At 47.6% G+C, this 24,178-nt stretch overlaps 1 protein-coding gene across 1 annotated transcript; it reads left to right on the top strand.

Moving 5' to 3' along the window:
• The first annotated feature begins 209 nt into the window (after positions 1–209).
• On the top strand, positions 210–20,752 carry LOC119399216 (lysosomal alpha-mannosidase). The gene is made up of 14 exons (XM_049418070.1): positions 210–253; positions 2,349–2,388; positions 4,354–4,423; positions 5,141–5,260; positions 6,699–6,815; positions 7,876–8,002; positions 9,549–9,628; positions 10,358–10,546; positions 13,554–13,672; positions 15,016–15,123; positions 16,818–17,007; positions 18,508–18,738; positions 20,193–20,345; positions 20,509–20,752. Exons 1-14 carry the CDS (start codon positions 226–228, stop codon positions 20,749–20,751), a joined length of 1,815 nt encoding a protein of 604 aa, XP_049274027.1. The 5' UTR covers positions 210–225; the 3' UTR covers position 20,752.
• The last annotated feature ends 3,426 nt before the right edge of the window (positions 20,753–24,178 follow it).

The raw sequence follows: 24,178 nt of genomic DNA, 5'->3' as shown, positions 1-24,178 counted from the left end.
TAAAAGTCTGCCCCCCACGTGACCTTACACTTCGATTCATGGTGCATCAAGCAGCAGCAAGAGTAAACACAGTCAGCAAAAACCAAAAGAGGTTGATAAGGGTTCCCAATTGAAAGCGTTATCGGCTAAGAGCGTATTTCTGCCTCGCATTTTTGTCGATGTTCACCGATATTCGCGTCGACGCTTCGCAGGTATGCCGCCAGGGTGACGGCGTTGCTGAACGTTATGGAGGATTCCAAAGTACAAAAGCTGGGTGCGTGAACTACGATATTCTTGCCTTCGTCCCGGCTATTACACTCATAAAAAAAAAAGAAAACGAGTGTGTGTTACTCTTTTCAATGAATCCTGACTTGCCCCACATATGACTATCTTTAGAGAGCCACGATCACTCTTCTTGGTCACTCGACTCTCCGACGAGAGTATATAATTATCTCCAAAGACAGTTCATGTGCCTCTTTAAAGAGTGTCATATACGTGGAAAGTCAGGACTCACAAAATAAAATGTGGCCATTTTGCACTAAGCGGCGCAAGGCTGAAAATCACGGCGGAGCTGGTAGTTTTCTTGGTAGGATCGGAATTCATTGAGTCTCAGTCATTCGATCAAAAAACCACTGTTAGGCTCAATTGGATTTTAATTAGCTTAATTAGACTTAATTAGCATAGCCACATGTATGTCAAGTATCTCGGTTGGGCTCGACACAATCATACATAACTCAATTATTGTCAATTAGTCATAGTCTTGATTAACGATAAGTTTAATTAAGCTTAGACTCGACTGGGACACTCGTAATTAGCAGTCATCTTGAACTTGGCTCCACTAACCTAATTGGGATTCGATTTAGATTAATTGAGCTTAATTAGGTTTTACCTTTACTCGGCTTCATTAGAAGATACTATGCTTAATTATTTTTCGTTATACTTAATCTGGTTCAGTTGGGCTCAACTAAGCTTAACTTGGTTTAACATAACAAAGGCAAGCTGAGCTAGGCTTAATTAGGCTCGTCTTAATTAAACTTAATTAAGTCGCCTTAATTCGGAGATATTAAGCTTATCTAGGACTAATTACGTTTGCATATACTTGCCTTAGCTTAAATAGGCTCATCTAAGTTTTAACTAGGCTCAACGTGGCAAAGGCAAACTGGGCCGAGTTTCTGTTCACGCCATGCGGCATAATGAGAAGCTTAAACAGCTCCGGTGTTAAGAAGAGTCAGAGGAGTCAAAGAAGAGTCAAACGCTCTAGAAAAGCCAAAAGGCGGGCAGATCCCAGAGGTAGTGCTCCACCGGAGGACGGGCAGAAAGTTTCAAGGGAGGACTTAAACATAGCAAGAATGAAGGAAGGGAATTTTCGAGCGAGGGCTTGTTTCTTTGTTTGACACAACGGTAATGAAAACCAGCAGATAATGAAGCCAAGGAAAGTATAGGGAACGTTAATTGTACTGTTTTTAAGTGTTTTGCAACAATTGTGACACAGATGTGGAGAAAGTAAAGTGGGCAAATAGACAACTTGCCGCTGGCAGGGTTCGAACCTGCGACAATTAACGTTCCCTATTATTTCTTTGGCTTCATTATCTGCTGGTTTTCATTAAGGTTGTTAACGTAGCGAGGGTATTTAGGTGCACGTTGAAGAACCCCGGGCTCCCGGAAAGAATTCCGGAGCCCTCCGCTACGGCGTGCCTCATATTTACATCATGGTTCTGGCCCGTAAAACTCGAACAATAAATGTACTCGTAGCAAGGGTGTGCCAAGTGTTTAGAAATTATAATTAGTGCATAAGGTGAATCAAATGCAAATTAATACGAATTGATGGTGAATAACTTGTGATTACAGTAAATAAAGGTGAATAAAACTTGAATAAACTGTTAATTATTGTAGGAACAGTATACAAACAGTAAAATGAATTAAAGCAGCAAGGGTATGCAGGTGAATAAAATGCACATTAACAGATAATAATTCGTCAAAGTGAATCAAATGTAATTTAATGAGTGTTTTCTCTAGCCTGAAGTCTCCTTAGTGTCAGTTAAAGGGATCGTAACATTTTAAAGATATCTGCGAAACTGTAACCTTCAACAAAACCACGAAAGATACACGCAGACATAACCGCTTCTGTCCCTCTTAATCGCTATCACCTGGCCTTATCGATTGTGCGGTCCGAAATCTCCTAGAAAATAGAGCATTATGGAGCGGGATAAATTGACGTGGAAGCTCACGACTTTTTCGATAGTGTGAAGCACCTCACACTCTTGCGGGTGCCTGTTCGCGCTGGTACTTCTTTGCTCCATCATGTTTTGCATCAGCCAATAGCGTGTTTTTTATCGCCTTAATTTCAGTTTATTTCGTTTTGTTTTCAGAAATGGCGATCGCTATGGCGCAACACCACGACGGTATCACGTAAGCTTTCAACTAACCGAACGCAGCTCAAGGACCTAAGAAACGTGGAGGCGACCGTAGTCTTTGACATAGGCGTCTAGTAGTGGCGCTCGTACCTCGGCGTTCGTGCGCGCTCGTGTATTCCTTAGGGAAGCCCTGTGTTTCGCGCGCTGCCAAAGCGGATCACAGAGGCCGCGTAGAAAGAAGCGCGTGGTTGAGACCTGCACCGCCAGGTGCCGCAGCGATACCAGCTGCTCGCAAGGAAACCGTCTGTTCTTTCAATGAACTCAATCGCTTTTTATTCTTGACAGTTAGTTGGCCCTTATCTCGACCGGAAGTGCTTGAAAGAGAAATGAGAGTGCCACTCGGTGCTGGTGGCACTAAAAACACGTCTTTCCTCATGACACACAGGTTATTATTTTTTTTTTCAGCAATCGATGCCTGCATTGCCAGAAAACAGCTCAAAGGAAGCGACGGGTGGCGTGCGCCATATTTGAAAATTTCTCAAGCAGCTTTCTGTGACTACACGCGTTACGTCAACTCACAGCCGTGATTAGTTAACTGAAAGATACTTACACTTTTTGAAAAATATCATATAAATCAGTATTTCATGTTTTGTAGGCTCATCCACCTGCACGCACCAGATCGCGGAGGCCGCACTCCACGTTTTTTCCCAGTTAATCTCCGCGCCACCAGGTGTCGCACACACCCAGGATCTGGGTGTGTGCGGTACAAGAGAAAGCATCGGTAGCAAAGGGAAAGAGGAATGCTGCAATTATGAAGCACAGAGCTTCATGGGGATACAATAGGTACGAGGTGCTTCGAGGGCTGTGGAAGGGTGTGATGGTCCCGGGGCTTACATTTGGGAACTCAGTAGTGTGCATGAAGTCAGAGGTACAATCAGGAATGGATGTAAATCAAAGGACGGTGGGCCGCCTCGCGTTGGGCGCTCACGGGAAGACGCCAAATGAGGCTGTAAAGGGTGACATGGGATGGACAGGCTTTGAAGTGAGGGAAGCTCAGAGCAAAATGAGATTCGAAGAGAGGCTGAGGAAAATGAAGAACAGTAGATGGGCAGAGAAGGTTTTCAGGTATTTGTATAGAAAAAGTGTTGACACGCAGTGGAGAAAAAGAACTAGGAGGCTCACCAGTAAATATACGGCTAGCAGTGCGGGCGATATGGCAACAAGGAGCATTAAGCGGAAGGTCAGATAGGCGGAGAGGACTTATTGGATGGCAGCGATGGAAAAGAAGCCGGCTCTGAGTAACTACCGAAAGGGAAAAAAACGAAATAAGGAGGGAAAGGTTTTATGATAATTCAAGGGGAAGCGCTTTACTGTTTGAAGCAAGGTCGGGCTGCCTTAGAACGCGTAGTTATAAAGCGAGATTCAGTAACGAAGAAGAACAATGTACATGCTGCGGGGGAACTAAGGAAACGATGGAACATGTACTGATTGAATGTGGCGATATTCACCCAGGTATACGTGTGGGCACGAGTCTACATGAAGCCTTGGGTTTTAGGGACAACAATGGAAAGCTGCACACGTCCGCGATAGAAATAAGTAAGAGACGGTTAGAGTATTGGTGGCAGAAAAGTAGAGATAAAGAACAAAAATAAATAATGGGGGGAAAATAAGGTCATTCTGCCTTAAGAGGCAGAGAGACAGACCGTGAATTTATAATGTTTTGATATAATAACATAGATTTAATCAATGTAGATAAGGTATTAGGCCAGCATGAAACAAGGAAGTTTTTTTTTTTTTTCGAGCATGGTGGCAGACATGTCACCGCCCCGTTTTAAAGGGGACGCTCATAGCATCCATCCATCCATGGTTGACATTTCCTCCACATTTTCTTCTCTCCTTGTATCCCTTCGTATTCCACGCTTCGTGTGTTGTCCTTTCCACGACTTGCATGATTACTTGAAATTTGTTTCACTGCCACGACAAGCCGTACTTGCTGACACGCATGCTGCGCGTCCGGCAGCGGCACGAGTAGCAGCGAGGTGGTCGCCGACTTCACCCACCGCATCAGCGCAGCCCTGGACGGCTGCGAGGTGAGTGCTCCACCTAGCTCCCATAAGCGTTCGCATAAGGGTTGCGGAGTGAGCTTGCTGGAGCACTATCGTGACTTATTCTTACAGGGACACCATAGAGAAAACAAATTTTCCGACATTAGTCAATTGCTCTTTTACAGTCCCGAAACCAGCCCTCTTCCCGCGAGAAGACGCTTGTTAAGCTATAAAATGCCCGAAAACAAAATGCGGGTGGCGACGCCACCTTGAAATTCACGCAACCAACGCCATGACGTCATAGATTTTGACGGTGTTTACTAAGCTCTAAGCAGTTCCTAATCGGTAAAAACGGTGTTCATTATGCTCTGACGGGGCCATACACTTGACATACTAAGTTCCAGGGAGTTTCGTTGAGCGAATGTCGCCAAAATACGAAAAACACACTTCGCAATCTGTGACGTCACGCGCGGAGGTTTCGGCGCGAAATTTAGAGATGAAACTTCAACCTTGATTTTCTCTTCTATTAAAAAACCTTGTGATGGTGAAATTAACAACATTAGAGTCATCGAAGTACAATTTATCAATTTAAACCGATTCGTTGTTTCCCTTTAAGGAGCGCCTGTGTATTGTGCTTCCTTGTCCCGTCGACTTTGCATTCGTCAAAACAAGTGACAACCGTCGCATGCACGCACAGATATAGCCTCTAGGGAGGACCTCGCCACCGTCCGATTCTCACGCACCGACTCCTGCGTCGCGCAGGAAATCGTCGCCAAGGCCATCGATAACTTGGCCACCATAACAACGAACCGGGTGCTCTTCCCAAAGTTCTGCCGGAAACTCAACCAGAGCGAATGTCCACCCTCGGAGAGCCTCGAGAGGGTACGCTTCCTCCGTCCCCGCAGCGCCTGACTAACATGATCACCACCATAATCATCGTCATCAATTATTTATAGTGAATCGTTTTATTTTTTTGTCCAGACATTCCCACACACGCTGGGGGTACTAGCTTGATAAAAATACATTTTCATTAACACTGCACACCTGCTCACGTGGCAGAAGATTCCACTGAGCGATAGTTTTAACAAACAAACAAACGAACAAACTAAAAAATTCCAATACAGCATTTAATCTTATTCCTCTCCTTTACCTTCTTGTTCTTCGATACTTTCCAGCATCATCATAGTTATTATCACCTTCACTATTGTTACTATCATCGCTCATTTATCGTCTCCTTCTTCCCCTCTCCTTCTACTTCATTATCGTTGTTATCTTCTACCCGTTCTTCTTCGTCAGCTCCTCTTCCTCCTTCTTGATGATCACGATCCTAATTATCATCATGATATATCAGTTTCAGGAATGAAACACTACAGACAACGTCGCAATTTGTGACGTCACACTGACGTATTGGCCCGGGACTTCAACGCAAAATGTATAAATATGAAAGTTGAATTTTATTTTTTTTCTTGCAATAATCAGCATATTATAGCGAAATTAACGAAAACTGAGCTTTCAAACAGTAATCAATCAGCCAGAATTGATCCAATGTTTTGTTTTTAGTGCCCTTTTAAACTTCGGTCAAGTGCCTCGACCGGTGCCCGACGCTGTTTGTCAATCACTCATCCATGTTTCCTCGCGCATTAGTTCTTCAGATACGACGTGAAAGTTGCCTCGACGCGAAAGCTGCCAGCCATAGAGGGTCATCCAACATCCATCTCCTTAACCAAAGCCCCCTTCTGCCGTATTTCGCGCACGATGCCTGTAAAGGGTGCATCACTGCTCCTACAGTAATAATGCGGCGAAGCCAACCACATGACAGAGGAGAACGTTTTTGCTGTCCGAGATTTGCAGTTTTTACAGAGCAGCCGTATATGACCGCTTTCTGGCGGATCGCGTCCGCGGACAAAACGACGCGTAGAACCACATATTTCGGCGCCCCTCACCACCGCCGATGCCTCTTTCAGAAGTCTCGCGATATTCGGCGGTGGCACTTCCCACCGTTCTGTGCCCGTTTGTCCCGTCACGTAGATATCGCGCTAGCGCTGTTACCAGCAATTGCGCCTTGAACTCGCTATGTAATGGACGCGCGTGGTTCGATCGGAGGAAGAGGACAGGGCACTGAAGGAGCGCCTACGCGCACAGAAGTGCGAATGCCCGCAAAAACAACGTGAAACCGCAGCCACAGAACGTGCAGCCGCAGCCACTGGATTTCATCTCGCAGTAGTGGAAGGGCTCTGAATTTTTCTGAAGGTGTGCGCGCTTGTGTGAAGACATTCTGACACCCTCCTGACCTGTTTTACTTTCCTGCCTATATTCGCAGTTCTACGTGTCGGTGTACAACCCCCAGAGCATCATGGTGAAGACCCAAGTCCGGTTTCCCGTCGCCACAAGCGGTTACAGGGTAGTCAACGACCAAAAAGCCTTTGTCCCTTCAGAGGTATATAATAATTCTCATAGTTTTTTTTATAGCGCTGTTTTTATACACAAACACTAAAATAGAGACAATGGGAGCGCGAACTAACAACTCTTTTTTTATTTTCGAATAAAATGCATTACTATGCTGTAGATTTCCTATGCGCCGGCAGCTTGCTGGTTGCAGTCCTACTAGTATTTATTAAAGCTAACGCCCGATATGCCTCACGAGTCGAAAAATCCGGCGTCCAGGTTTGACAATACCAACCGGTACCAATATTACGGCACGTGATGTCATCAACGACGTCATGTCATGACGTAATCTGATGACGTTATCACAGAGGAGCAATGCAATCGACTCTCGTGAAAGCATAGGCCACGTGAAAGCATCTTCCATGAAAGCTACAAGAGGATAAGCATCTACGTCTTTACGGTAGCGAACGTAATGACCTTGAGGATTTTTTTTTCTTTTTTTCGTTGAACGCGAGGCTCACGTTAAGTGTGATCCCCAGCGCGCTGGTGTAATTCCATATCGTGTGTTGTGCTAGCCCTATAGAGCGCACCGCGGGCACGTCGCGGCCCCACACGGCGGCCGCAGTAACTGTGCAGCTCACGGTGCTTAAATCAGCCAATGGCCGTAAGCCGAATTAATGCCATAAGCCAAATTGCGCTTATGACATCATTTGTCGATAGAAGAGCGAACGATTTCCAACTCAATTTGAAACTTAACCCATATATGCCCAATGTCCTACATATAGGAAGCTTCTTTGATGCGGCCTGCTTGATGTGCTGTAGGTGGCGCTAGTCATCAGCTGAAGAAATAGCGATGTTAGAGTGCATCAAAGAAGCGTCCTATATGTAGGACACTGGGCATATATGGGTTAATTGTAAATTTCAGGCAGCGTGCTGCTCTATAATGTTTGGCTCATATGTTCGCTGACGCCTCGACTACCGATCGGCAGCATTTTGTGATCATGAGTTCAAGAAGTGTTGCAGGGTACCTTTAAGTAAATTATTACGGTTATTTAAATATAAGTTACTATACATTTGTATTCAGATGTGTTCCCAACTGTGGCTGTTCGCAGATAATTCCGATCCAGCACGCGCTGTTCCACATTCCCGAGAGGAACAGCACATCGTTCCACGACCTCGTGTTCCTCGCCACCGTGCCGCCGCTAGGTGTCTCCACCTTCCTCGTACAGCGGTTCCGCGGTGAGCTACGTGCTTTACTAATCCAAACAAATCAGTTTTATGGGGTTCAACTTATAAAGTAAGGAAGGAAAACAGGAGAGAGAGAGAGAGAGAGAGAGGAGGGGGGGGAAGGGAGGGAAAGGCAAGGATGTTATCCGGTTTAGAATAACCGGTATGCTACCCCACACTCGGGAAGGGGATAGGGGTTTGAAAGTTAGAAGTGTAGAGAAAGTGAGAGAGAACACACGTCACAGTCTCTCAGTCTTATGCGGTATCCGACATCACTATCAGTCTACAGCTGCTCTTCCAAGTCTGTTGTCCTTTAAAAAATCAATAATGCCTTTGTCGTCGTCATCCTCGATGACGTTTCAGGACGACGATCCAGGATTGTTGCAAGCAGCAGCGTTCTAAGAACGACGCAAGATCGATTGTGACAAGCGTGAAAACGTAAAATTGCACATTGTGTTATAATGGACGTCGTAGCGGAGATGTGTGGATCATATCTGACTCCCTGGAGCTCCATTTTTTTCTTACAGGACACCTAGCGGGGGGGGGGGGGGTATCACCCCCGTGAAATTGTCGTTTTCGCCTCATGGCACCCGCGCGTCATAGCGTAGTTAGTTGCCGCCACGAGAGATGGCGCTGCGTTCGCGCGGTAGTGCCAGCAGCACCACCTGGCGGCAGCGAGGCTACGCGTGCGTATGAGCACTCGCTCTCTTTGGGGCTTGGCGTGGCCAGCGACGCTCGGCCTGCCGGGAGTATCCGTGGGTGCGATACCGCAGCTCGTTACCCGCGGGGCTCTCGTGGTGAGTCGACGACGGCGCATTCGCAGTACACTGTATGTGTTATGTTGTCTTGTGTGTTGTATTGGGATTATGCATCTGGTTATTAAGTGTGTTACTAGTTATGTATTAGATTCGGCTGGCGAGCTCACCGTTATAAAAGCAGCTAATAAATGTACACGTGTTCGTTTGCCTGACAGCGTCTACTGTGTCCGTGTGTTCCACGAGCGCGGTTCGTTTCGATCCCACAACCTAAATAAAAGTATATTGGAGAGTGTGTTTTTATAGTTCCGCGCCCATCGCAATGCGGCCCCAGCGACTGGGAATGGAACCCGCGTCCTCGTACTCGCCAGAAAGGAGGACTTCATTACTTCGAAATGAGATAACGCTGTGGCATTGTTACAAAATTCGGGTTATGGAAGAGATGTTGAACAACATTAATGAAATGACGCGCTCATTATGCGATGTTATTTTGGTCACTTAAAATAACAACAACAATAAAGAAGAAGAAGAAGAAGCTGCTGTTTTGGATCAGAAGGCTACGTTCGAGAACCGTCACGTTGCCCCTCTGGCCCGAGTAATGTACAATGGCATTGCCGAATGCAAAAAAAAAAAAGGTCTTCTTCCGTGTCATGCTGCTGGCTTAGATTGAATCACAAAAAAAAAAACATGAAAATAACATAGCTTTGTACAGAGGAGAGTAACTTACACTCGTCGCACAAATGTTTTTTTTTTATGCTGAGAGCGTGGAATAAAGAAGATTTCGCTGTTGTTCTCTTCTCCAGGAGCCACATTCTTGAGGCAGCAAATTAAGGCGAGTGAACGAGTACTCTCCGCCGGCACCGACTACGTCCTCAAAAACAAGGTATCAGATACTTTGTCTTTGTCAGATTGGATGGATGGATGGATGAATGGATGGATGGATTGAATGAGTGGATTGGATGGATGGATGGATGGATGGATGGATGGATGGATGGATGGATGGATGGACGGATGGATGGACGGATACGGATAGATAGATAGATAGATAGATAGATAGATAGATAGATAGATAGATAGATAGATAGATAGATAGATAGATAGATAGATAGATAGATAGATAGATAGATAGATAGATAGATAGATAGATAGATAGATAGATAGATAGATAGATAGATAGATAGATAGATAGATAGATAGATATGGTCAAAGTGGCATTTTAAATTTCCTGTTCGTATAACTTTATGCGTGTAACTTTTTAAAGGGCCGAAGGGGGCAGAAGGGAAAGTTTCGATGAATCATGGCTGTACAAAGACTTCAGTGTCACTGGTTTTCGTTGTGTATCTACCACAGCGGAAGGATTGTCGCTGAATTTGGCGCCTGTCAAAACACTGGCTCGATCCAACGGCACCTCGTGTTCAAGAATTTTTTATCTCTCGAAAATGAAGAAATTTGAAATAAAGAAGTTTTAATAGCTTATATCCTCACGGTAAGCCTATGTCAGACCTATGGCCCTTCAACACTACTGCGACCTTGTGCATCTTACAGGAGCAGAATGAACTTCATAAAATAAAACTGTTGAATGTATATAACAAAAAATAACTCTCGAACGCAGTGGTACAGCGTGGTGGTGGATTCCAGCAGCTGCCTGCTGAAGAAGGTATCGCTATTGGGCCAGAACGAACACGTGACCCTGGAGCAGTCGTTCGCCGGTTACAGCTCCGAGTACGGCCACGTCCTCTTCGCGCCCAAGGAAGCCGAGGCCGAGGAGTTCCGCGCAAACGCCACCTGCCGTCTCGTAACGGTAACGACTCGTCGGCCCACACTCGTTGAACCAGTTAAAATCACACGAAATATAAAAATTATGGCAGCTTCGCCCTAGTTGTGCCAAGCATGAAGGAAGGGCGGAGCTGGGTGACCTTCCCTGTTTCTCTTTATATATTTTTTAACACGAAAGTGCTTTATGCCGGGGTCCACCGCGGCTCCGCTGACGTATTTCCGTCACAGATATGACGTTGTAAAATATAAAGACTAACATTTGGCAAAGAAAAAAAACAAGAAAAAGTTCCGTCACCGGGAGTCGAACTTACAACCCCTCGCTCCGCAGCGCGGGCCGCGAAACGATTCGGCCACAGACGGCACGTTCTTTGCCATGCTAATGGCGAGCTATTTATATACACCATTTGCCGGTGGCGGTACTCAGAGACCGGTGGTACATCAGCGTGTTTTCGTTATCACTAGAGAGACGGCGCGAAGGGCTTCAAGAGCGCACTTTAAAGGTCGTCGCCACACGAGGATGAGCGCGCGCCTCTACAGGGCGTGGTCGCTCGTGCGCGGGCTTATAATGTTGCTCTATGGGCTTATCTCGTGATGGCGGTGGTGTGTACGTCTTTTGCTCTCGCCGCAAGTTTGCGTTGAGAGCAGGAAGGTCACTTCGATCACTGCAGCGGCCGCTTTTGCGAAAGGAGCGCGCTGTTCACTCAGAAATAAGCTACAACTGTAACAGTTAGTATACGCTCATCCTATGTATGTTCGTTCCGTGCGCCCTTTCTGCTTGAGCAGCGCGTTGCTAGTTTCGAGCTGTTTGCCGTCCTTCGCGTGACATTACAATTTGTTGCTGTAGCATTCATTCCTTCGCGCTTGGGGCGAAAGAATGCACAACAAACGCTCAACTACGTCTGTGAAGACGCGTTTCACTTTCGTCTTATACCGACTCATACGGCAGAGGGATCAGCCATGTTTTTTTTTTCTTTCTTCTCCTTCTTTATCTTTCTCCCTTTTTCTCGCTATTTCTATGTTTATTTCTGTTTATTCCCTTTCTTTCTCTCTCTCTTTCTCTATAATTTCTATCTCTTTCTTTCTCTCTCTCTTTTTCGCGTGTTCGTTTTCGTTTGACGCTCGCACCTGCTGTACACGGTATAGTGGGGCTTGCCTATTTCCTGTGGCGCATACCCACCCGTGCAGTTTTGCACAACGGAGCACAAGTTACCGATATGGCTTAAACAGCTTGACTGTAAAGAGAATGAAGAGAGAGCGCGCCGGTTCGTGATGATGATAGTTTTTTACGACGGAGCACAAGCTATACCGACACCTTAAGCAGCTTCGCTTTCTAAAGAAAGTAAAGCCAGTTACACGCAGTGAAAGCTGTCGAAAACAGCGAAGCGCTCTGGTGGCAACTCCCGCTGCCGCTCGCGACGGGCGGCTCCTTCCTCGGGCCTACGAGAAGTCTTGCCCATCTTGGGAAAGGGTACGCTGCACGTAAACATATAGTAGAGTTACTGTATATGTTACCTTTAAGTACTAAATATTAAGAGTTACGTTTATAGTTACTGTGCATGAGTCCTAAAGAAGCCATATACACTATTCGGTCGCCTTGTCTCCACCCAACACTTTTCTAGATGGTGTTGCTCCACCGCGCCTCTCCTCCTCGCGCCCAGCGCGGCCTTGTATTGGTCACCTCCTATACCCTCCTCCTCCGCATCGGCATATTCCTTTCGCCGAGCTGCGTAACGACAACGGCGAAGGGTCGACTTAAGAACAGTTTCACTGTTTAAATCAATAAAGACCGAGAAAGCATACAGGAAATGCACTGATGCAGTCGGCTCCCGATAACTCGGTTCTTGCGGGACGGCGGCATTTGATCGAATAATTGATCAAATATCGCCTAGTGGGCTTAGTCGAATAAGCAAACGCCGGCAAAATGAACGAATTTATATTTTATATTTTTGTATTGCTCAAAGTAACTGTGATGTCTTTCTTGTTTGTTGATCTGTGGAAGCCAGCATGCGCCCTAGAACGCTGCGTGCCTCAGTGTTGCACTGTTTCCTTGATGTGAATGCTTACGCTGTGGCACTGACTAATGCTAATCATACAATCCCTGGCTAATGATGGCTATCACTGGCTAACGTTACGTAACTGTCGCCTAATATTGACTAGCGGTTCGCAAGTGTTGGCTAGTCTTGGCTACTGTCGCCTAATGTTGGTTAGTCTAGGCTACCACTGACCCACCACTGGCTAGCGTCAGCTAATGTTGGTTAGTGTTGCCGGTGCCTGGCATCTGCGCAGCTACTGCTTCACACACAGAACAGTTACGCTTAGTTAAATCGTTTTACATAATATTTTGATCGTCTCGAGCATTTCTGAATAGTATACGCTGATTTATGAACGTCATCAACAATTTTTCGCTTGAGATGTTTTCCACTGTCTAGCCTTCTCTCAAGAAGCAAGCGTGTGTGTGCTCGTTGAAGGGACACTAAAATGAAGCAATGAATCGGTTTATATCGATAAAGTGCACTCTCAAAACTCTAATGTCGTTAAATTCATCATCATAAGTTTATTATTAGAGGAGGAAGTCAAAGTCAAAGTATCATTCTTAAATTCCGCGCATGACGTCACGGATTTCAAAGTGTATTTTTGGTATTTTTGCGACTTCGGCTCAACGAAATTTTCTGAAACTTGGCGTGTTAAGTCTCTGCCCTCCTCGGAGGACAATGTACTTCATTCTTACCGATTAGGAGCTACACAGAGTCTAGCCGGCGCCGTCAAAATCTATGACGTCACGGCGATTGATGCGGGAACTTCAACGCGGTGTCGCCACCCGCATTTTCTTTTTGCGCGTTTTCTCGCTTACCAAACGCCTTCTCGCGGCATGCTTGATGATTTTGGTACTGTAACAGAGTAATTTACTAATACGAGAAAAATCGTCTTTTCTCTTTAGTGTCACTTTAAATGCAGCGATCGACCGATCCATCAGACATTCGGTGAATCAGGCAATCAACGAACGAGGGTATTCCATCCGTTTCTCTGCGCAGAGTACCATCGTGCAGGAGGTGCACCAGTGGTTCACTCCATGGCTGAGCCAGGTGATCAGGCTCTACGTCGATCAGGATTACATCGAGTTCGACTGGATCGTCGGACCCATTCCCACCACGTGAGTCCTACGTGTCCTTACGAAGCGTCCAATAACATTAAATGTTCGAAATACGACGTAACGCTTAACCTTATACGTAGTGCTTGCGCATAAAATCGATGCTGCGAGAGTTAGTTGATGTTATTGATCTTCTAAAACAGCACACCAACAAGGGACGGACGAATCCTGATGGACAATTTATGAAGAAAAGAGGGTTTCCCCACAGATGCTGTGAAGAGATTGTGTTTGCGGAAGGTGTGCGGATGATTATCAAGGAAGCAGTTACTACACTTTATGGTTTTCTTCGAGCGGTTTAAGTGATGTATGGCGGGACATACTGCGTGGAAAGGGTCGCTCAGGCGGACGGCTAGGTCTGCCAGGCTAACCCCGCCTGTGTGGAAACATCATCACCACCACCATAGATATATTTAAGCGCTGACTTATAAATGGTTTTATACGTGAAAGGGTGCAAATTTGTGGTCATGACAGCACAGTCACTATTGATAATATTATCTGGGGTTTAACGTCCCAAAACCACGATATGATTATGAGAGACGCCGTAGTGGAGGGCTCCGGAAATTTCGACCACCTGGGGTTCTTTAACGTGCACCTAAATCTAAGTACACGGGCCTCAAACATTTTCGCCTCCATCGAAAATGCTGCCGCCGCGGCCGGGATTCGATCACGCGACCTTCGGGTCAGCAGTCGAGCGCCATAACCACTAGACCACCGCGGCGGGGCCCACAACAACCACTATTGAATTACACGAGAGATTATGGAAGCTGACTTGACTGACAGACTGCAAGATCAATGCGTAAGCAACCCTTGAATCTTTCTCTTTGACAAGGAGCTCATCCGCATTGTGTAAGCCTTGTTCTTTTTACTCTCATTGCTACATAAATGTGCACCCTTTGACAAAAAAAAAAAGAAATGAAAAGCGCAGCTGGTATTAAGTCACCGTTTGCAGTCTATGATCGTCCCCTGTGTATATGCTGTCTTAGAGGATCCCAATCAATGCATTTGCTTCTGTTTCGCTCACAATCCCGCGTAATACATTTAAAAGCGTCCTTAAGAATCAGATAGATACATTATCAAGTTATGATGGTACTAATGGATTTAATGCGCCACCAACAGATAAATATACTTAACTATGTGAATGTATCTTCTTATGTCATTCAGGTGTGCCCTAAAAGACACGACACGCTGCTCACGCGAATTCTCATTGGCTGTAAGGATCACATCGGATAGTTTTCAGACAGTGCTTCGATAGTCCTCGGGCGGCCCTCGGGCAGTCTGGGACGACAAATCGAAGGGATCAGTGGCGCTGCTTGTTTATAAAGGGCTCGCACTTCAACCTTATGCAGGCCCCCGTCCAAGCTTGGTTACGACGTGGTGACGCGCTTCAAGTCCAACCTGACCAACTACGGAGTCTTCTACACGGACTCTAACGGCAAGCAGACAATGCCGCGAGCGTGAGTGTATACATACATTCTGCCGTGCCGAAACAAGATATGTGTCCTTTTTATTTATTGAAACCGGTGTAACACGGACACTTTTGATCGCGATCAGGCCCGACCCAGATCGAATTTCCTGATCGTGATTGGTCCCTTTACGCAAGCTGCAGAAGGGAGCCAATCACTGCAGAGAAACGTGATCCCGGTCTCGCAGCACACCGTGTGACACCGGTATAAGGCGAAAGCCTTAGATGCCTCATCAAACGCGAAAAGTGACCGTAGGCGGCGTCAACACGAGTGATGCAAATAACATCATCAGTGATGACGTCATATTGTCGTCGTGACGTCACAGGTCGCCAAAATTTTTGACGTCATCATGACGCTACGTCACTTGACTTCACATGATGCCGTCCTCCATGACATGGTTGGTCAAAGGTGAGCCAGTCCCGGAGGCACGCCAAAACAACGTGAGGTTCAGAAAGTTTTCAGTGCCTCCGATCCCAGAGGCAGTGCGAAATCGCGTTGGGTGCAGAAAGCTTTCAAGGGGTAAATACAGTGGACTGAGAAGACAGGCTTTAGCCTTCCAGTCGTATTAGGCAAATGCGTAAGGGGCCGTGTGATTTTTGCCTCATCATGCCTCCGCGAACATCATTTCGCCCAAACTACCACATTTTCGCTGATATATTGTCACGTGGTCGTGACGTCGACGAAGACCGCAGGCGAGGTGTCCAAGATGAAGCTCTTTATTTGGCCGAACTTGTGGCCGAGAAACGGCAATACACACGGTATGCACTGATAGCGGCGAACAGAGCGTCGACCGTCGATCAACTCACAAGCGGTGAAGCGCGTCGGCATTTATACATGTGCCGTCCAATATTCCAGCGTTATCGCTGGTTGTTGCGAAAGCTCTAGAATAAGCTCGAGCGTTCGCGTCTTGCGCGCAATCTTAACAAAACGATCTACAATAATCGCGAAGCTTCTCGAACAATGAGGCGCGGTTTGCGCTGAGCGTTGCTGACAGTCTTTGTGGGCGAAAACCGAATACAGCGAAAGCGATAATAAGAAACGCACGTGGCAATATATAGCCGGAATCAGGATTACAACTGTACGATGTTGCCGATGTAAATGACGCGTGTTCTTGAAATGAACTGAAGAAGAGGAACGGATAGACATGACACGACAAGAGCTTTATTGGAGTCCCGAGGAACTGATATTTCGGGAAGCCCCCCCCCCCCCCCTCCACCCAGATCAATTATCAGTTTTTCGTTAGACACAATCGCGTGGGTCAGGTAACGAACACGTGCGAGCGACATTTTAGTCAAAATTAATGAGAAATTGGCTTGGACAGAGCATGCAGCGCGTAGGCAAATAGCCGCTGGTCATTAAGAGTAACAGACTGCATTCCAAGAGAAGGCACGCGCGCGAAGGGGAGGCATAAAGCGAGGTGGGCAGGTGAGATTAATTTAAGGGGTCAGCGGCGATGACGTGGCCGCAGCAAGTACAGGACCAGGTTGATTGGTGAAACATGCGAGATGCGTTTCCCCTGCAGTGGGCCTAGTCAGGTTGATGATGATAATGATGATGATGAAAGACCTTAGTCAGGACGATTACGCCCTCTTTTCACCGAGCCTTGCGGGAACACCGTGCATTTGTTTTGCCCAAATTAATTTCTACGCACCACGAACCAAAGTACGCGCCATTCTCTGATGCAGTGCCAACGCGACAAGACCATGGGACGTAAGCGACAAGAACAAGCGCGAGCGTCAGCTGGTACAGTCCAACTACTACCCCGTCGTGTCCTGGATCTATGTACGCGACAGGAAGGAGCAGCTCCAGATGAGCGTGTTGCCAGACCGGCCGCAAGGGGGCACCGCCTACCATCCCGGTACCATCGAGCTCATGGTATGCACACGTAAAATGACTGCCAGTTGGGCGTGTTGGTATACGTTCATGAATGGTGAAGCGCTACAATGAACGAAGAATTCCTAACAACCGGCGCCGACTGCAGACGCATTCCTTCCCCTCCCCGTATGTTTACTCACGTATCCATCCTGACCTCATTAGTCCCAATTGCTCATTATGCGGGGAAATAGCCACTCTCTCCCATATTCTCTGGAACTGCAGGGAAGACCCTCCCCCACCTAATCTCATGGTCACTCCCTCAACTGTAGCGTGAGAAAAAATACTGTCGACTAACAACGCGGGGGTCCTGCTTCGGGCCATAAACAGAGCCGGGGCGGTGGCTGACAGGCACGGTCTGGCAGACTACTTCCCCTTATAGATGACTCTAGGGGTTCAATAAACGTTTTTTCTTCTTCTTGCCTAAATCGGGCGGCTTCTTCGGGAGCACGAGCAGCCTTGGCCGTTCTGGAAGAGACACCCTACTTTATACTCCACCGCGCCCCTCACTGACCTCGCAAACAGCTTGGTTCTGACACGCTTTACGCCGAGCCTCGCACTCGCTCCTCTTGGCACGCCTCCCATTGGTTCCCCCTTTCTACCAAGCTTCACTGTCGCCCCTTTCTAGAAGGCACTGCCTTCCCCGCTTTCCGCCAAGCCTCTCTCGGCAAGGCGCAGTCCTCCCTCTTTCATACCGAGCCTCACTGTCGTCACATCGCAAGACCACGTGACCAGCGTTACGCCGGCGAAGGGTCGACTAAGAACAGCTTGGCTGTTAAAAAAGTATGTGTAACCCTTTTCGGTGAGTCCCGACTTGCAACGTATATCACTCTCTTTACGGAGACACGTTAACTCTCTTTTGGATCCCATCACTCTACGATGAGAGTATAACGACCTTAAAGCGAGTCGTGAGAAGCCAGGACTCGCAAAAAGGAGTGATGGGACTCTTTCTTTTTATAGTGTAGTTCAGGGGAGCGCAGTCTGACAAGCTTCCGAAGCTTCCGAAGAATGTAGCGCCGATTTATGAATACGGGACAAGACAAAGGACACACACGCGCGCACGAGCAGACTATAACTGTCAACAAATAACGCCTGTGTGTGTGCCCCTTCGTCTTGTCCTGTCTTCATAAGTGCCGGTCACGCGACCAAGTTAGTCGCAAATGGCTGCTTTGGTCGCAAAGCGACTGCTTCGGCTCAGTTGCTCGCTGCTCGATTTTGCGACTGCAGTCGCAAACCTCTGCAACAAGCAGATGCACCGGGAGATAATGTCATCTTATTTTACGGGACAGTGGCAATGTGAGCTCAATGCGAGCACACGTGAATTCTGAGTAGCGACGCACGCAGGTGTGAGCATCGGTCGCCTCGAGTCGCTTTTTGGTCGCCAGTCGCAAATGGTCACGCGACCGGTGCAAGTCGCAGGTGTGGATCAGCCCTTTAGGATATGTCGTACCAACAAGGCCAGAAGTGCATGAGCCCTTGCTGACAATCTTCGGCGCGCTACAGATTCACCGGCGGTTCATGGGCCACGACAGCAAAGGAGTCATGCAGTCTCTCAACGACCTGGGCGTCGACAGAAAAGGCCTGGTGGTGCGCGGTCGCCACCTGCTCCACCTGGGTCGCATGGACGTGGCTGCGGTGCGCGTACGACAGCTGGCCAACGCACTCGTCATGGCGCCCGTTCTCGCCTTCTCCGAGGGAATCTCGCCGCAGACGCGCACGCTCGAGACGCGCAATGTAAGACCCGCTTGTTGTTCACGTGCGGTGTATAAAGGCACCATGCACTGACCGGAGGGCGCTATGTAGCTGTGTCTATCTATACCTCAAAGGAAAGGTGAAGCTCTAGGACTAGGATTTAGCGTAACAAAATGTTCGTTGACGGTGTTCAATGATTACAATTATCAGGCGGTGTCAATAGAGGGCCAGGAAATATAGAGGGTAGGAGAATACAAGTATCTCGGACCAGTGGCGTAGCCAGGGGGGGGGGCACACCGGGCCCGTTACTCCCCCCCCCCCCGAATTTTTTTTCTCCCATGGCATACAGCCTACAAAATGACACTCGACCACACTTACCTGCCTGGATCCCACGTCGAATCAAGGGGGTGCCCCCCCGCCCCTCGAAACAAATTTCTGCCTACGCCGCTGCCTCGGACTAAGGATAAATGAGGGCGATAGATATATGGATGTACATGGCACAGCCGCGGCAGCAAAGGGAAAGAGGAATGCTGCAATAATGAAGCACAGAGCGTTGTGGGGATGCGATAGGTACGAAGAGCTTCGAGTTTTGTGGAAAGGCGTAATGGTTCCAGGGCTTACATTTGGGAACTCAGTGGTGTGCATGAGGTCAGAGGAGCAATCAGGACTGCATGTGAACAAAACGTCTGTGGGCCGCCTGGCGTTGGGCGCTCATTGGAAGACGACAAATGAGGCTGTGAAGGGCGATATGCGATGGACAAGTATTGAGGTGAGGGAAGCTCAGAGCAAAATGAGGTTCGAAGAGAGGCTAAGGAATATGATAGAGTAGATGGGCAGAGACAAAACTCACAGAGGCCCTTATGCAACCGCCTACGACGATTCGAAGGCGCGGAAGCCATCTTTTTCTTCTGAGTCGATGCATTGATTCCCACCCCCGCCACCTTGCGAAAGCTTCCTGCTTCTAACGTGGTTTTGCACTGCCTCCAGGATCGGGGGCATTGCAAGCTTTCTGCACCTCGCCTGGTTTTGCACTGCTGTGATCAGCCCACCTTTGCCCAAGCGACGATGTCATGTAGTGACATCATCACGTGACGTCATAGTGAGGTCATGATGACGTCACAAATTTTGGCGATCCGTGACATTATGATGGCGTCATATGGTGACGGCATCACATGACGACTTTTTGCATCACTCGTCTTGATGCCGACGCCGCCGACTCACAATTTTCGCGTTTGATCATGCATCTACGGATTTCACCTTAATAAATGTCACTGAAATCAAGCGTGAGCAAGAAAAATTCGTACTTACTTTGCTATAACCGATAATTCGCTATATCCGTGTTTGTTGTTAAGAGGTTCAAGTTATATCCGCCATAATTCATATCGATCGTAATCATCTGTTGCTCTAATGACGCAATTACATGAAATCAACGCAATATGACGTAATCGGCGTTGTTACGTAATCGATGTAATAATTACATTGACGGTCGATCGCAGTTCCGCGGCCTGGGAGCTGCTCTGCCGCGCGGCGTGCAACTGCTCACCCTGCAACAGCACGAACCCAAGAGAGTGCTCTTCCGGCTGGAGTACATGCAACCAGCCATCGTGCCCCGCGAGACCCCCGTGGCAGACGTGGCCGTACCCTTACACGTGAGTAAAGACCAGTTTGCCACGGTATTTCTTGTCCTGTTGTCTCAGTTTCATGGTGTCTAAATTTGTACCTTTACTTTCAAGCTACATGTAGCTTGGTTCAAGCTATGTGAAATACACGTTATATGCGTACGCTCGCCGCGTTGTTCTAATGATTGCGCAGGCCCTGATGTCCACCTACCAGACGACCAACGTGCGCGAGGTGACCCTGACGGCGAGCCAGTGGCTGGACGAGCAGCCCGAGCAGTTCGAGTGGAACGTGACGGTGGCCAGTGGACGGCGACGCGGATACTCGCCTCGGCGAAGCGGGGACGCCTTCGACCGCGACAAGGGCGCCATCGTCAAGGCTCACATGGCCGTCGGAGAGATACGCACCTTCGTCGCCGACCTGGTGTTGCCCAAGTAGAGACATGCTCGGTGTCTCCTACGACCTCAACAGATGGAAAAGGAAATAAATACCGGGCAAAGCCAATCCGGGTTGTTGTCTATGAACATGCGACAGTAGTAGTAGTAACTTTATAACAGCGGACCTGTTAAGCTTTCTGTTGTGCCGCGTGGAGTGATCTGAAAACTATCATCATCATGAACCGGCACGCGCTCTTTTCGTCCTCCTCTGATTCGCTCCCATAACACGTGCGTCGATTTGTCCGACGTGGGACGCAATAACTCTAATGGGCGAGAGAACGAGTACAGAGAGAGGGAGAGAAAAAGAAAGAGAGAACTGGAGAGAAAGAAAGGCGTGAGAAAAAGATAGGAGTCGCATACGACTTAAGAAATCCTGAGAGGCCCCGCCCAGACGACTCAAGCGGGGCAGCCCATCGCTTCAGCGACTAAACAAATGGTCCCGCTCATGAGCTAGGCAATGTTCTCCGAAGGCGGGGTCACCGTCAGTCTGGACTGCACGCCCGTTGGTGCAGGCTTGTGTACATCCGCCTTTGAGAGAGAGAAATGCCGCGGACTTCTAAAGTTGTATCAGTAAGTGGTGGGAAATGGTAGTGAGGGTGAGGAGGAAGCAAAGGAGGAAGGCAACACCTGCCAGCTCCGCTGCTTCCTCAGTCTTCGCAACACTATAGTGTGTAGCTGCCGCATGTTTTTCTTTTTTTCTCTCTTTTTTTACGTTAGGGTATTAGGGCAAGGGTGGGTGGGTCCTCAGCAAATATCGCATTTACCTTATTTATGAAGATTTTTCGGACACATTTCTTGAAACAGCCTGTATAGGTGCACCTTGGGGTCGTCGGAAGAAGATTTCTACTGCCATTCTCTGAGGTCCCTATGATTCGAGTTGTCGACTAATTCGGCCTCGGTTTCTGACAGCCTCGTACCTGGTTAGCTCGGATGGCAGACTGGCTTCTTGCAGAATTCAACAGTGCACATACGTTAGCACCGTGTAGGTACGCGTATTGCTGCCATATTCGCCCAGCACAAGCAGTAGCCGAATTACAAGAATTTGAACAGTAAGGCGACGCCACGTAGTACGTGAAGAAACTACAGACAGATGCAACTTTAGAAGTCCGCGGCATTTCCTCATCAATGGCGGATGCACACAAGCCTGCACCAATGGGCGCACTCCACATTGACGTCATTAGCCGGACGGCCGGTGGCTCCTCTTTCGAAGAACATTGCCGAGTGCATGGGTGAGACTATTTCTTTGGTCGCGGACGCGATCGGCTGCCGCGCTTCGGTCTTACAGGCAGAGTAATATGTCGCCTCCATTGGTAATAAAAACGACGCCTGACAAAATCGAAACACCGTGTCCGTCTAAGCACAGTGTTCCTGCGCCAGCGTGAAATCACATGTGTGCTATCCTCTGTTCTATACTCATGGTAGCCAGCATTATGGTTTCGAACAAGATGCGTAGCCAGAATTTTTTTTTTCGAGCGGGGGGGGGTCACCACCCTTTACGTATGTTCGTGCGCGTATTTGTATGTTTGCGTGTATATACACACACACACACACGCAAAATTGAAAAAAAGAATTCGCGGGGAGGGGTAATTGAACCCCCACTCCCCCCGCCCGTCCCCTGGCTGCGCCATTGGCTGGAACCGCTTTCAGACCCCACTCTTATAGTAGGTAAAAATAAATTTGATGTCCTTGCTTATAATTTCAAACAGATCATGTTGTCTACTTCGGTGACGCATGATATATGTGTCATCAAAAACGTCGTGACATTTGGTTGGCAGAGTAAACTATAAGAACTGAATGTTCTACGCATACCATTTTTTTGGAATTGTTTCATTCTTGTCTTCTATAAATGTTTCGTATGGTGATTCACGTCATCTGTGATGTTGCCCACTCAGGGTACGTTTTGTTCATCTCAACGTCAATGGTGGCGGCGCCTGTGGGCCTTCTTTTGTTCGCTGCCCTCAACCACCACTTTCATTTTCTCTTTTAATAATGAACCTGTGGTGGCGAAATTTACGACAACAGAGCTCCCAAACAATAATTGATCAGTCTAAATAACTGATTAACTTATTTGATGTTTAACATTACCCTAGCATGCAATCACTTGACTGATCGAGGTGTAGGAAGGGAATTTTGAAGGCTAGATGTGAAGAAAGCTGTCAGCTGTCTGCTCTTTAAGGATCGCGTGCTACGTGACGCCAGCTGGCAAAGAAAAAGTGTGTTCTACACTCTCCGTCACGGCTACCAGCGGCGCTGACTAAGGTTTGCATGCACGTAAATACCCCATTCAGTGGACGAGGGGACGACCGCCGCCGTAGCTCACTTGATAAGAGCATCGGGCGCGTAATCCGAAGGTTGCAGGTTCGGTCCCTTCCAGCGGCAAGTTGTCTTTTCGTCCACTTTACTTTCTTCACATCTATATCACAATTAGTACAATACACTTAAAACAGTACAATTAACATCTCTTACACCCTCATTGGCTTCATTATCTGCTGGTTTTTATTAAGGTCTTGACTGAGGTACGTGTGTACCAGAGTGGTGTGTATGTACAGCGCGAATTAGGCTTAACGCTGACACCGCGCATTCCGCAACCCACAAGAAACCAAGCACGCGAAAAGTTACGTGTCAGCTTGGCCAATGGCACAGGATGTCGGACAGCCCTGGAAGCAGTGGAACGGAATTCTAGCGGCCGTAAATGAAAATGGCGATAACCTGTGCAAACACGCAGAATGCGGCGCGGCCTTACCCTATCCCGTAAACCTCAATGATGCAGCGATCCCAATCTAAATAGCGCGAATATCTATCTCGTGTTCTTTTCATTCACGCATGCAAAGTCGTGGATGTCGCTGAAGCGGAACATGTCAACGGTGTGAACACTTACTGTGCAAATGTTGACGAGCTGGAGACGGAGCAAAAACAATAACGAAGAACTTTGAAGCAGCAAATCATGAACGTACTCTGATAAGCACTTTCACCGAAACGTAACTTTCCAAGCACAAACCCATCTGTACATAAACAAAGTTTTCATTTTCCCGCGCTCCAGTTGCTACAGTGTCAGTGGCCACCCGCGCACAAATGACTGGCCACATGCTCACATAAGCAACATAAGCGAGTTGAATTTAAATATTATTTCAAATTACCTTTTTATCCAACAAAAACGACCTAAACGTGCGATATTAAACTCAATAATAACGCACGTGTTTTGGACACATTTTTTTCAATTAGCAAGAGTGCGGACCGAAGACATGAGTTTCGAAAGTAAACGAATTTACACATGGCCTCCGTGATAAACACGCACAAAGTCACAGAGGCCTTTGTTCGTGTGCAAGTCAAAGCAAGCCGCACTCTACGTGACGTCACGGACGCCTTCTCGAAACGCCGTTCTGGGGCACGCTTTTCTCATCAATGCAATGCGCCCTTGGAGACGAAAA

This window comes from Rhipicephalus sanguineus, chromosome 7 (genome assembly GCF_013339695.2).
Source record: "Rhipicephalus sanguineus isolate Rsan-2018 chromosome 7, BIME_Rsan_1.4, whole genome shotgun sequence".
NCBI lineage: Eukaryota > Metazoa > Arthropoda > Arachnida > Ixodida > Ixodidae > Rhipicephalus > Rhipicephalus sanguineus.
This window is presented reverse-complemented; position numbering and strand designations above follow the sequence as displayed.